This window comes from Aotus nancymaae, unplaced genomic scaffold, assembly GCF_030222135.1.
Source record: "Aotus nancymaae isolate 86718 unplaced genomic scaffold, 86718_ANA_hifiasm-v0.15.2.pri h1tg000108l, whole genome shotgun sequence".
NCBI lineage: Eukaryota > Metazoa > Chordata > Mammalia > Primates > Aotidae > Aotus > Aotus nancymaae.
In genome coordinates, this window is record NW_026988523.1 from 11,879,625 (window position 1) to 11,895,175 (window position 15,551).

Here is a 15,551-nt window from a genome sequence, read left to right on the forward strand (position 1 = left end):
TAGGATTACAGGCATGAGCCACCCTGCCTGGCCTCCCCAACTCACTCTGCGAATATGCTGTCCTGCTACTAAAGCTTGACATAGACATTACAAAAAACCAATTAGATCATGTTTCTTATAACTTGGACATAAAAATCTGTTACAAAACAATAGTAAATTGAATTCAGCATTCCCTGAACAAGAGGGGGTTTCTCCTAAGAATGCACAAGGTTGGAGTAACATTTCAAAAGGAATTAAGGTAATTTACCATTTTAACAGAATAAGAAGGAAGAAAAGCCATGTGATTATTTTGGTAGTTGCAGAAAAAGAATTACCAATACTAACAATACCCATTCACAATTAAAATTCTGAACGAGGAATAGAAAAGAAGTTCCCCATTCCGATAAAGTGTATTTGTGAGAACCTGTTAATATACTTGTCATACTTAATGGTGAAACACTGAACAATTCCCCTTTAAAATCTAGAACAAGGCAAGTATATCCAGTCATACTGCTTTTATTCAGCATTGCATTGCAAGTTCTAACCAGTGTAATAAGAAATGGAAATAAAAGGCTTGAAAACCTTAAAAAAAAAAAAAAGTAAGACTTTATTTTTAGAAAACATGGTTGTTCATGTAGAATATACTAAGGAATCCATGATAAAGCTACTAGAACTAGTTTATTAGGTCAAAGATACAAGATTAGTATACAGAAATCAATTGTACTTTCATATGTAAGTAGTAAATTATTGGAAAATGGAATTATAAAAATTCTGTTTATTCTAACATCAGATTATTTGGAAATGAATTTAACAAAAGAAACATAAATCATCTACACCGAACACTAATAGCATTGTTGAAAAGTTGAAGAATAGTAAATGGAGAGGTGTAAGCATACTAGTTGGTGAGAAGACTCACTATTGTTATTAACGTAGAGATTCAATATAGTCCCCATCATCATTCTTGCAGGCTACTTGTAGATACTAACAAATTCATGAATTTGTCTGTCCTTACAGTGCATACATAGGAGATCCTCCCATATGCACTGAAGTAATTTTTGAGAGAGGTACCAAAGGAATTCAAAAGGGATAAGAAAGTATTTTCAGCTCTGGGCATGGCGGCTCAGGTCTCTGTAACCTCAGCACTTTGGGAGGCTGAGATGTAAAGATTACTTAAAGCCAGAAGTTTGAAAAAATATTTTCAACAAATGATGCTGGAACAACTGAATGCAAGATGCAACTGAATACAAGAAAAAAGAATGAATCCCAACTCCCCACCTGACACTATGTACAAAAATTATTTCAAGGTGCATCATAGACCTAAATGAAAAAATTAAAGCTCTAAAACTTCTAGAAGAATTAAAATATATTAATGACCTGGACAGGCAAAGGTTTCTTAGAACACAGAAACAGTAATCAGTTAAAAGAAAACTAATAGAGACCTCTTCAAAATTAGCTTTTATTTAGGAAACCCGACTTAAAATCAAATAGACCACCAACTGGGAAGAAATTTTTACAATAATACATCTAACAAAGGGCTTACATTCAGAATACTTGAAGACCAGTCTATAGCTCCATAATAAAAAGCCAAACAAGTCTTTTTGTAAATGGCCCAAAGGTTTGAACAGACACTTGACAAAGGCAGGTATGAGTGACTGATAAACACATGATAAACTGACATACATTTTTGGTGCAAGTATAAAATGGTACAACTACTGTGGAAAATGTTCTTAAAATTTCTTATAAGTATATATTTATCCTTTGACCCAGAATTATACTGCCAGATACTTATTCAAAGTATGTGTCTCCAAAGACTTACACGGTAGTATTCATACTGCTTTATCCATAGTAGCCACCCAAAACTGGAAATAACCCTACTATTCATCAATAAGGGAATGAATGAAGAAATTGTGGTATGTTTGTACAACAAAATACTATTCCACATTAAAAAGAAGTAAACAGCTGATACGTGAACAAGTGTGGATGAATCTGAAAAATAGGTGCTGCTGAAGTAAGTCCCACACAGCAGAATATATACCACAGAATGTCTTTTATATGAAATAATACAATAGGCAAAGCTAATCTCGGGTAGAAAAAAAGTTTGTCTCTAGGGGTGACTGGAAAAGGGACAACTTTCTGGGTGATGGAAGTGTTCTGTATCTTGAATAGGGGTTTGGGTTACCCAGTTTTGCATTTATCAGGGCTAATTGGTAAACTTAAGTTGTGTGCATTTCACTGTATGTAAATTTTACTTAAAGGTGAACAGATACTGAATTCTAGTTAATGATGTGCATGCTGGCTTAGTTGAGGGTAAAGGGTAGTGATGTCTACAAGTCACTTTGAAATGTGTATAAAAAATAAGATGGGTTGGTAGATGGATGGATACACAGATGACATAGCAAATACGGTGATAGAGTTCAGTATCCAGTTCTTGCAACTTTTTCTGTATTTGAAATTTTACATAAGAAAATCTTAGGGAAAAAAACAAGGAAAGATAAAGATGATTTGGGAGAAAATGACAGGTATTAAACAGGCAAAGAAGGGGACAGAATGAGTAGTAAATTCTAGAATTCAAATAAACCTTATGGAAATGGAAGATTTGAGACTATATGTTTGAAAGAGCACACTGTATATCTGACAGTATCAACTCAAAATGACCAATATCAAATTTCTAGACTTAAAGGAAAAAAAAATTTTCAGGGCATTTAAACAAAAACAGCAAGTGACTTATAAAGGAAACAAAAGTTAGATTATTAGACATTTTCACAGCAATATTTTATGCTAGATGAAAAGAGAGAAACTTATTTTATATACTCAAAACATGAGCCAAGGAGTCTCTAGCTAGCAAAACTGACTTTGAATTGCAGAGAGCCAGACAAGCTATTATCACCATGCAAGAATTCAGGAACTCTTGTTCTCATGAGCTCTTCCTGAGGAATCTACTGGAGAATGAGCATCAGAAAACCAAAATCACACTAGACAGACGTTGATAAAAGAACTAAAAGTGAATGCCATTTGTGGAACTAAGATCAAATGAGGGTAAGAGAGGAGAGAATGTAGCATTTAGTGGCAATGTACTCTGCCAATGTAGACAAAGTACAGTTACACAAAATGGTGGAAGGAGAAATGGTGAGCATATGCAAAAGTATTTTGTTTTCATTATATTGGTGGTAGTATTCTGAGACCACTGTTGTATAATTTGGTATAAAGCAAATAATTAGGAGATAATTCATATTGTGTATACAGGGATATCCTAGTTACATAAATTGAGCTTGGAACATCTTGTTATATCAAACCAACAAGGAAGCTATTAAAAACTGGGTTCACTGGGAGGCAGAGTTTGCAGTGAGCTGAGATCTTGCCATTGCACTACAGCCTGGGCAACAAAGAGTGAAACTCCATCTCAGAAAAAAAAGAAAAAAGAAAAAGAAAAACAACAAATAGGTTCACATTAGAAGAGCTTAGGAATTCACTTGAAGAATTATTTCAGGCTGCAGTAAGGATAATAATTGCAGTGTTTTGAAGCCCATCAAATATATTTAATTCTGTGAGTTTATATGATACTAAGAACACTAATGGCTTAACATAGAGGATGATGGAACTAATTCACTTTCTTTTAAAGTGGCAACTAAGAGAGCCAGTCACTTAATCTTGGCTTTCCTAAATGAGTTGCTATTGCTGGATAGGCAAAGAGCGGATTAGGGGAAACATACATCTATAGAGTGTTCCAAATGAAAAGGAATTGACAGAATGTTGCTGTGAAAACCCTCAAAGTAATGGATCTAGGAATTGACTAATAATGGCTCCTAACAACACCAAAAAAGAGACGACCAGATGTTATGTGGCCCTCTTTAGAACACAGCATCACTTACAGTATTGTCAAAGAGATCAAACATGAATCTCATCAAGCCTGGGGGGATATCCATTATGTTAATTTGCAGGAAATGTTTGTACTATAGGATTGTCAGACTTTGAGGAAACAAAATTATGTAAACAGGATATATACACATATCTGAAGGCATAACTCTAAACTCTAAAAAAAGGATAATTAAAGTTTGGTTGAAGCTGGAAGGAAAATAAGGAGGGTGGGAGTAGAAATATATCAATTTCTTTCTTTTTTTTAAAGGCAGTATCTCACTCTTGCCCAGGCTGGAGTGCAGTGGTGCAATCATAGCTCACTGCAGCCTCAGCCTCCCAAGTAACTGGAATTGTGGGCACATGCCGTCATGCCCAGCTAAGTTTTTTTTTTTTTTTTTAATTGTAAAGGCAGCGTCTCAAAATGTTGCCCAGGCTGGTCTCAAACTCCTGGCCTCAAGCAGTCCCTCCTGCCTCAGCCCCCCAAACTGCTGGGATAACAGACATGAGTCACTTTTCCCAGCCCATCAATTTCTTGATTGCTCATATTTGGGAGCCAATAAAGCAGAAAGCATAACAGAGGAATTAGGATAAAATATATCTGACATATTAATAAATTGACTAACCTTTTGAAAGAAACTGAGTCTCAGGATTAGATAGCAAAACTCAACTGTGTTTCATGTACGGATACAGTAATTGAAAAAAGCAAGATGTATCTAGTATATGTAATATCTTATGTTGAAGCATGTTTGAGTTTTGATAATTTCTGGAACGTTATAACAAGAAACTGGCAATAATAGTTACTTCCAGGGAAGTGATTGCTACGTGACTGAGGAATGTTTTTTTTGTTGTAGTTGTTTGCCAATTTAACTGAAGTGTTTATTTTGAAAATAGTTCCTGATTAAATTCACATCCTGCCTTTTAATAATCAGATCACTCAGCATCATTACAGTTTACCAAAATACAGATAAATTCTAAAGGAAAATGTGATTTCTGAATAATAGCTATCAAGTCAAAGTGATTGAGAAATCCAGATGAGCACTGTGTTCTCATCTGCTTGTATCTCATGGTGCAGAGGAGAAAGCTGGAAGATGGCAACTTACATTTTCATGACCAATTTGTCAGATAACAACCCAATATAAAACTCAAAAATAAATCCACAGCATAAATTGAGGAAACTGAAGCTTGTTCACTTTAAAAACCGAAAGGATTGAGAATAATATATTAAAATTCAAATGAAAGACTACCTGAAGAGCCAAGATGAGGATACATATCAGGTTTTCCACTGAAAGCATTAAAATTAGTATTAAAAAGATAATTTGTATGATGTATTAAAAATATACTAATTGAGTTTTTCAATATGAAATGCATGTAAAGAATGAAGATAGTCACTCAACAAAAAAGTCTTTAGATGTAGCAGATTTTGTTTTTTAGGCTCAGAAATAAGCAAATTTATCACAGTATTTCTTAGGATAATACATACAATAAATGCAACACATTAATTGTCTTTCTTAGAATAATGCCTGCAGCACATGCAAAATATGAAGACTGAAGGCAGCTTTGGGAGAACATTTCACTTTAACCTTTTGGAATAGATTTTTTTTAATGTTTTAAGAATTTATGTAAGATAGAGTTAATATAAATGAAACTAAAATAATATTGGTGATGCTTTTGACTATGGAATAAAATAACTGATGATAGATGGTCCTTTTAAGACACATATGAGATGTTTTCTGTTTGGGGAATGTATTTTATGTGTCTGTCCTATATATATTGTCTCCTGTCTTTATTGGATATGACTTTTCTTCTTTTCTGAGGCAAGAAAAACTGTATGCTATGGGAAATACACTGATAGGTATCTGCTTATTTATTCCAACTTCTAAGGTGAAATAATAAAATTTAAGGAAATAGTTTTAAACAATAATTTTCCTACATTATAAAGAAGACTTTTCCTTTATATTCAGACATTGTTAAAAATGAAAGGTGAAAAGCCCCCCCACAACTTTTACTTCACTTTACCACATGCTCTAAAAAGAACTTGACATTGACCTAGAAGTTTTATGGTGGGGGATAATTGGTCACTTGGTTTGTTGGTTTGTTTTATACTGCTATGGAAGCGAGCCTTTACTCTGTAATACTTGAGTTCATTGACCCTTAAAGATTTAGTTTGGCTAAATTTAAATTAAAGCATTGTCCAAGGACAACTGTGTATGTTACATTTCTGTTATCTAATGCTGATTCATGTAATTACTGTGTTTTTCTGACAGGTAATTTTTCAGGAGCAACTGTCACTAAAAAAATTGGGCTTCTTAAATGTGACAGAACTTGTTGGAGCTCTTAGTGACATTCTCCATGTTGAGTTCAGGGAAGGACAGCAAGACTTAGTAGTGTTTGATGCTGATAAGAAGCCTCTGCCTCCTGGTGAGTAGAACCACAGTACGATGCAAAACCTCATTTTTATTGTCCTTATGAGGACAAAGACAAAACGTGAAATAATGCCTAGCCATGAAATGTTCTGTATATAATGACCTCCTTTCTGGTGGTATTTATTATAATAAGGTTAATCTGTATTAAAACAATCTGAATTTAAATTTTTACTTTCTTCATTGTCTAGATTTTTTTTTATTCTTAAGGAAATAGTTTGTAAATTTTTGATTTGATAATGCAGTTGTTCTTAACTCAGGCCGTGCATCAGAAGCTTTTTAGAAATATATAGAGATGCAGAATAAATGGGTATGCGCTGGGACCCAGCACTTGTATTTTTTAAAATAAACTTTTAATTTTCGGATAATTTTACTGTTACAGAAAAATCATTAACTCTGTAGTACAGAGTTCCAATATACCTTTCATCCAGTTTCTTCTAATATTAATGTCATATATTACCATGATACATTTATCAAAACTAAGAAATGAACGTTAGTACATTGGTAGTAACTAAACTCCAGACTTTATTCTGATTTTACGAGTTTTTCCAAGAATGTCCTTTTTCTGTTTCTGTATCCACTCCAGGATAATATTGCATTTAGGGCACTTGATTTTTTTTTTTTTTGAGGTGGGGGGGCGCTTCTTTTTCTTTTGAAGTTTTTATTGAGATAATTTTAGATTCACTTGGAGTTGAAGAAATAATACAGTATGATCCCACGTACCTTTTACCCAATTTCTCCAACGGCAACACCTCGCAAAACTAGATTGCAGTATGGTACTTGTATTTTCATAAGCTTGTATGAGTGGTTATGATGTACAGTTTTTTCCCCCCAAAATGTAACTACTTTTATTGATTTCTCTGATTATTAAAGTAACTCATGTTCATTCTGAAAGTATATAAACAGCACAGATGAGTAAAGAGAGAACATTTTCTATTATTTTAACCCCCCTAAAAAATAATGCTGTTAGAATGTTTATATAGCCTGCCAGACTTTTTCCAGTGAATATGTAAGACATAGATAGACCTTTTTCTTAAATCACAAAAGCTGCATATGCTTGTCTAAACAATTCCAACAATACAAGGGTAACTAGCATTAATAGTTTCAGTGTGTATATTTCTGGACCTCTTCTATAGGATATAGCTAATTATCACATGTATAATTTTTCCTACACAAAACAGTAGCATATAAATACAAATTTTCCTCAACTTATGATGGGGTTCTATCCCAATAAACCCATTATAAGTAGAAAATGCATTTAACATACCTAGCCTACTGAACATTATACCTTGGCCTAGCCTACCTTAAATGTGCTCAAAACACTTACATTAGCCTGTAGTTGGGCAAAATCATCTAATACAAAGCCTATTTTATAATAAAGTGTTGAATATCACCTGTAATTCATTGAATACTGTACTAACACTGAAAAACAGTGTTGTGTGGGTACCTGGAGTATTGTTTCTAATGAATGTGCATCACTTTCATAGCATAAGAAAGTAAAACCACTGTGGACATCTGATTGTGTTTCCATTTTTCACAATCACAAAAAAAAAGATACAGTGACAAATATTCTTGTACCTACATCTTTGTGTACTTATGTCTTCATTTTTTTTTAGGAACCACCATGCTTGTAGGTCTATCTGGAGTCTTTTTTTTTCTTTTTTTTCTTTTTTTCTCTTTTTGAGATTGAGTCTCACTGTGTCGCTCAAGCTGGAGTGCAGTGGCATAATCTTGGGTCACTGCAGCCTCCGCTTCCCAGGTTCAAGCGATTCTCCTGCCCCAGCATCCCGAGTAGCTGGGGTGATTTTTGCATTTTTAGTGAGATGGGGTTTCACCTTACTGGCCAGGCTGATCTCGAATTCCTGACCTTGTGATCCGCCCACCTTGGCCTCCCAAAGTGCTGGGATTACAGGCATGAGCCACCGCTCCCAGCCTGGAGTCTATTTTAATGTGCCAATCTCTTGTAGTTATATCATCTTGTAGGATACTTTACATGATTAACTTGAAAGTTCCCTAAGAATTGGGGGATTGTATTATGGAATATTGAGTAGTTACATACACTCTATGTTAAGCAACAAAGAATGTTCACTGTTTAATTTGAACAAAAAGTAAATTGAAATCAGGATGCTAAAAAAAATTGTCTTTTATTAAAGTTTAAGAAACTTTATCATACCACAAGCTTCCCTCCCCTAGCACAAATAATTTAAGATTTGTTCCCATCTAGAACCTCCCTTATATTTTGCCAAACTTGAAAGGTCTGCAAGGACAGATTTGTATCTCTCATTTATCATTGTCTTTCTAGCACCTGGTTTGTTGAAGGTACTTAGTAACAGTTGTACAGCTATTTTAACAAATATGTGTAGGCTGTTCTGTTGGCCATTTCAGATGGAGTTGTTTCATCAGTCAGAAATTTGTGTTTAGTTCAATCAGATAAGAAAATAGAAGCCAAAGCTCATGTCTCCAGTCCACCTAGAAATTCATTGTCTACTGCTACTGTCAAAGAGACTGCATGGAATTGTCCTTCAAAAAACCAAAAAGAGCCACAACAGAAAATTTGCAAGAAGCCTAATCTGGTGGTAAAGCCTTTGCAGCTGGTGAGTGAGGTTTAAAGACTGTGCACAGGAGATTCAGCGTTATGGAAAGTGAATGTATGTTTCTTTAAACCAAAATTCTTTTTAGAAAAGTCTTATTTCTTGATATGTCATTTCTTAGAAGGGATCATATCTTTGTACTAAAGTTACGTCATATAGCATTCTTTCTAGTTTTTGGTCTTTTATATAACTTGATTTTCCTCAAGGCTTATTTTAAAGTTTTCTGATGGTTTTAATAGTTGACAGCTCTCTCATGATGGTGTCTTGAAAACCAGCAGGGGCTTTATAGGGAAAAATTGAGAGGCTCCATTTTGGCTGTGTGCTTCAACACTGCTGCAAGTTGCCTCTCCACCCATCCTCAGTTATAGGGTGCTTTTATTCTTTTTTTCTTTTATTGCATCTCCACACACAATTCTCCCTTTTTGTGTTCTTATCTCCCATTACTTATTTTGTTGTTATTAAGAAATCATTGCTTGTTCTTTTTCCCATCTACCCTCTCTACCTGACTTCTTTCGTGGAAGGAAGGAAGATTTTTTTATTTTTATTTTTATACTTTAAGTTCTGGGGTACACGTGCAGAATGTGCAGGTTTGTTACATAGGTATACACATGCCATGGTGCTTTGCTGCACCCATCAACCCATCATCTACATTAGGTATTTCTCCTAGTGCTATCCCTCCCCTCGCCCTCCACCTCCCGATGGTTCCCGGTGCGTGGTGTTCCCCTCCCTTCATCCATGTGTTGTCATTGTTCAACAGTCACTTATGAGTGAGAACATGCAGTGTTTGGTTTTCTGTTCCTGTCTTAGTTTGTGAGAATGATGATTTCCAGTTTCATTCTTGTCTCTGCAAAGGACATGAACTCATCCTTTTTATGGCTGCACAGTATTCCATGGTGTATATGTGCCACATTTTCTTTATCCATTCTATCATTGGATGGGCATTTGGGTTGGTTCCAAGTCTTTGCTATTGTGAACAGTGCTGCAGTAAACATAACGTGTGCATGTGTCTTTATAGTTGAATGTTTTAAATCCTTTGGGTATATTCCCAATAATGGGATTGCTGGGTCAAATATTTCTGTTTCTAGATCCTTGAGGAATCACCACACTGTCTTCCACAATGGTTGAACTAATTTACACTCGCACCAACAGTGTAAAAGCGTTCCTGTTTGTTCACATCTTGTCCAACATCTGTTGTCTCCTGACTCTAATGATCGCCATTTTAACTGGCGTGAGATGAAAAGTTTTGTTTGGAGAGCTTTCTGTATTCTCTGGAGGACGATCGATGGCCTAGAGGAAAACAATATGTTTCAGAATGAGAGTATTTGAGAAATCCTGTTTTTGATTGGAAGACTGAAATTTAACCTATTAAAGGTTAAAACCTATTTAAACTATTAAATTGTCTGAAATTTAACCTATTAAAGTTACGTTTGACTGTCGATATGTTTGAAGTATATTTTCAATTTTGTATAGGGCAGTTGTATGACACACTTTTTAACTCTATACCTAATGTCATAAGGCAGTAGTTTTTATATTTTAACATAGGTAAGAATCACCCAGGGAATTTTTTTTAAATGCATAATTCTGGGCCCCGTTCCCAGGCATTCTCAATCAGTCTAGGATAGAGTCTAAGAATCTGCATTTTTATAATATCCCAAGTGATTCCAATAAAGGTTATTCATGAAATACACTTTGAGAACCATGCCATGGGGTTTGAAATGTCACCAAGAGATTTTTAATGGTTTCTTTTTTTTTTTCCCTAACTTACAGCAAGTGGAAATAGACAAATCACAACTCAACCTGGCAATGGCAAATCATGACATCCCGCCAGATGCTGTGTGTGACAAGAAATTACTCAGACTCCCACCATTAGACACCAGTTCCCTTGTAGGGGTCTTTGTGGAGTATATCATCTCTCCTAGTCAATTCTACATCCGGATCTATAGCAGGGATTCATCAGAGTTACTCGAAGACATGATGATTGAAATGCGGTAGGAGTCTGTTGTTTTCACGGTGTTTTTCACATATCTCTTAAATCAGCAGTTCTCAAACATTTTGGTTTCAGGACTCTTAAAAATTAAAAACCTAAGAGAGCTTTTGTTTATCAGTATTTATTGTATAAAAATTAAAACTGTAAAATTTTAATATTAAAATAATCCTTGTGTTAATATACAGAACATTTTTATGAAAACTATTTTTCTTTAAATATTTAGAAGGGTGGCATTGTTTTATATTTTTGTAGATCTCTTTAATATCTGGCTTAATAGAAGAAAGTTGATTTTTCTTATTTGCTTCTGCATTTAATCTGTTGAGATACGTTGTTTTGGTTGAAGTATCTGAAGAGATCTGGCCTCACACCAATATGTAGTCTGGGAAAAAGTATTTTCACAAATTTCTCTTTTCAGAAAATTGTGAATATTCCTTTTTGATAGTATGCCAAAACTTGACAAATGATAGTTTCTCAAATGTTATTTGGAATTTGAACTTTTCATACTCTATTATGTTAAAATCCACTGGTCTGCCATTACACTTTGAATGGATCTAAGACTGGCTGTGTAATTGCTGGCCCTGGTGCAAAATTAAAATGCAGGGCTCCCTGTTTAAAAATTACTAATTTCAGGATGGCAACAGCAGAATATCAAAGCAAGCACAAAGCTGCTTCTAAGCATGGATTCAAACTAGACCTGAATGGATCGTACAATTTTATAACATCATATATTGGTCATTTGGAAAATAACTAGTTCACTGAATTATGCAGATCTTCCAAATGTTGACACATTCATTATGTAGTATAAAAATATTATCATTGATCTCATCAGAAAAGTATTTAGTATTGGGAAGCTGTCAAGTTCACAGTGGTGGATGCAACATTTCCAAAATCCTTTTACTTGCAAGTTTGTTCTTTATCGTTGACAAAGTGTACTGTGATTTGTTTTGCTTGAAGTGACAAGCTTGCTTCATTTTTGAAAAATCTGTGTAAGATACCCAAGTCTGAATAAACATAGCTTGCTAGTGGTTCTTTCCAGCAAAAATGATATCAAAGAAGTGGCTAGTTCATCTTCCAGGTAAAAATCATGTTTGTGATTTTATACTTTGAGAACTACTGACTTATCTCTTTTCTCTACTAAAAACTGTCCTTTGTAAAAACAAAATTAGCAAACACCATATAAAATGTGGACATTTTCAACCACTTTAGATTTATTCATAAACAACAATGTCTGATTTATATATTGTTGTCACAGAAGAATATTTTATTTTGTATCTCAAAAAACATTTCATGTTTTTAATTTGACAACATTACATATTCATCTACTCCAGAACACCTGGCATAATGTAAGTAGGATAAACACTTGGTAAAAATATTATATATTCCATTTCAGTATGCCTATAAGATGTTTGTACATGTTTTAAAAGCACACTCACTGGCTCTGTGACCTTAAAGTTACTTTACTTCTCTGGGCCTAGTTGTCTTACCTCCAGAATGATAATAGTACCTACTTCACAGAGTTGTGAAAATTAAAGTACTTAGAGCCTAGCCCAAATGTTGGCTGCTATTATTATTAATACTATAGACTGGGTACAGTGTGGTTCATGCCTGTAAACCTAGCACTTTGGGAAGCCAAGGTGGGAGGATTGTTTGAGCCCAGAAGTTCATGATTAGTCTGGACAACATAGTGAGACCCTGTATCTACAAAAAATTTAAAAACTATCTGGGCATGAGGGTGCATGTCTGTAGTCCCAGCTGCCCAGGAGGGTCGAGGCTGCATTGAGCTATGATTGTGCTACCGCACTTCAGCCTGGGCAACAGACTGTCTGGAAAAACAACAACAACAACTGTAAATGTAAAAAATATACTGAAAAAAATACTGTATTGTGTTTGGTGTCAGAATAATGAGGCACTTGCACTACAAGGATAAGTAAGACATGGTCTTTGTCTTTGTGAATACCATGATTAGCTAAGAAGATGGGAGATACATGAGATACTGTTAAAGGGAGTTGTTCTGCCTGAGCAAGGTTGAGGAAAGCCTCACAAAAGAGATCATTGAGCTGGGCCTCAGAAGACAAGCATTTGCCAGTCAAGGAGCTTGTGAGTGGGTATATTCAGGTCCAGTTGCTGGAACCAAGGCCAACATTAACAAAGGAGTGAGTGGTATGCCCTGGGAACAACCATAAGTAAGTAACGTTAGCACCAGGTGAGGTTGCAGGAGTCAGGAAGGGGGAGACAGTGACTGGATGTGATGCTGGAGACTAAGAAAAAGCTAGATTCTGAATACCATGGGAAGATGTTTTCTCTTATTCTTTAGACAGTGGGGAAACACTGATGTTTTTAAGAAAGGAAGGACATCTACAGTTTCTATTTTAGGAGGATACCCCTACTTGGCAGAGTAGAAGATGGAGTGAAGGAACAAAGAACTATTAGTGGACTAGCTTTGATGAGAGCGAGAATAGAAAGGAAGAGAGAAATTAGGAAAATGAAAATTGTCAGGTGACAAGACGGGAGTTGAGAAGAATAAGAAAGAGAAGGAGATGATGAAAACTGTTTGCTTTAGAGACTAGGTAGGTTTGAGCTGAGGTGAAAACTTCTTAATAGAGGTTTATCTGTAATGTCTCTAAATTGACTGTGAGAGTCATTGGCAATGTTGAATAGATGGTATTAGTTAGAATTAGGTTTAGCCACTGTTAGATATGACTTTACTGTAGTAGCTTAAAGAAGATAAAAGTTTATTTCTTCTTCCCATCCACATATACACAATGCATGCTGATATAATAGCTCTGTGTTGAGAGAGACACAGGTGTAGAATCTTGTTGCTCCAGAATAGTGTGTTGTCCTTGTTCACGTGGTCTTGGGTCCAGGTCCTCCTTCCAGCTAGTGGGAAGGGGAAACAGAAGTGGGGGCTGGGAGACACCTGTTTTATTGAAAGACACAACCCGGAATTTTCACTCTTAAAACTGTGGGTAAAATACACATTGAATGTACTCATTTTAACTATGTATACTTTTTCCTATATCCCATTGGCCAGAATTTAGTATTCACTTAGCCATAGATAGATGCAGGGGAGCTTGGGAAACGTGAATGGCCATTTACCCAGTTAAAATTTGGAGGAATCTATTACTAGAGGAAAGAGAAAGAGGAAAATGGGTGTTGAGGAACAACTAGCCTGTCTGTCATGTAGTTGGAAATATTTGAGTTTTGAAGTGCAGAAAGGATGCAGGGTCTTCTAGAGATCGATTGAGAATTAACAATTTATCAGTAGTGTGGTATAAGACTTGAAAATGGGTGAGACAGTATATAGCAAGAATAATAGCTAATATTTGAGTGCTTACTATATTTGTACACTGTCCTAAACTCAGATGTTTTAACAAATATTTTTATCATCCTCATCTTCAGCAAGGAAGCTGAAGCACAGAAAGATTGCCACACAGCTAGTAAATGACGGAGTCAGGATTTGGACCCAGGTTATTGGTGCCTAAACTTATGTTATACTTCCTAAAGATAAGACCCCAGTGAACCTCAACATTTAAGGCAATACAGAGCCAATAAAAAAAAGTAGCTGTTGACAAAGAGGTAGTGAATCGTGTCTTAGAAACCAGGAAAGGGTTTGAAAGAGGGCAGGGTAATACTGCAGCAACATGATGCGTATTGAAGACTGAAGAGAGAGGCTGCTGGATTTGGGAATTACCAGGTCATTGATGTCTTAAAACTGATTCATCCTAGGAAGTGCTGGGGAATGAACTCGGGATACATTCTATTTAGCAGAGAATGTGAGATCAGAAAATGAGTGTATAACTTTATCTTTGAAGAAGTTTGTTGATGAAGAGCAGGGATTCAGATAAGGAAAAAAACAAGTGGTATTAATGAACATTGACAATATAACAAAGTCAAAATTGTTTTCTTTGCTTTTCACCAAGACTTTCTGGCTTGATACATTGATAAAAATTATCTTTAATTTTTTTCTTCCCCTGTTGATTTCTCTGTATTACGGAATTTTACAGGCGCTGTTATTCTAATCAGCTGGTTTCTGATCGATATGTCATGCCAGAATGTTTTATTCAGCCGGGACATCTCTGTTGTGTGAGGATTTCTGAGGATAAGTGGTGGTATCGGGTCATTATCCATCGAGTCCTTGGAAAACAGGAAGTTGAAGTGTTCTACCCAGACTTTGGAAATGTTGGAACTGTTCAGAAGTCCTCCCTGAGGTTCCTCAAGTGAGTTGAATTGAATTAGAATAATGGATGAATTAAATTTTGAATCACAGTGTTGGAAGTTCTGTGGGGTTGTGATCTTTCTTTTCTCTTGCCTTCCTCCATCCAATCCTTCCTTCTTTCTTTTTAGTGCATACTTAACAAGTGGGTCATTTAGTTTCAGAGATGGATTGTAACTCTCGCATTGTCTTTTACATGACACTGAATTTCGAGTGGACCATGAGACTGCATTTTAGTCTCTTACTAAGAAAACGATTCTTTGGGTTATGCTAAGAGGTACATTTACATAGCAGGAAGATTGAACTTACATATTGGATTATCTATTGCAGGTGCTGCTACACAAAGCTTCCAGCTCAGGCTATCCCTTGTTCTTTGGCTTGGGTGAGACCAGTAGAGGTATGTTTGCTTGTCTCTAATTTAATCAGCAAACACTTGAGTGCCTATTATGTGCCAAGAACAGTTTTACATGCTCAGAATACAAAGATAAAGTAGAACCAGCCCTCAA

General features: G+C 35.5%; 1 protein-coding gene across 1 annotated transcript in view; it reads left to right on the forward strand.

Moving 5' to 3' along the window:
• TDRD5 (tudor domain containing 5) overlaps nucleotides 1-15,551 on the forward strand; it is a 110,257-nt gene that overhangs the window by 59,789 nt on the left and 34,917 nt on the right. Inside the window, exons 9-13 of the mRNA XM_064370799.1 lie at nucleotides 6,099-6,252; nucleotides 8,676-8,848; nucleotides 10,613-10,833; nucleotides 14,837-15,049; nucleotides 15,376-15,442. Coding sequence (XP_064226869.1) covers nucleotides 6,099-6,252; nucleotides 8,676-8,848; nucleotides 10,613-10,833; nucleotides 14,837-15,049; nucleotides 15,376-15,442 — 828 coding nt within the window. The remainder of the gene's footprint in view (nucleotides 1-6,098; nucleotides 6,253-8,675; nucleotides 8,849-10,612; nucleotides 10,834-14,836; nucleotides 15,050-15,375; nucleotides 15,443-15,551) is intronic.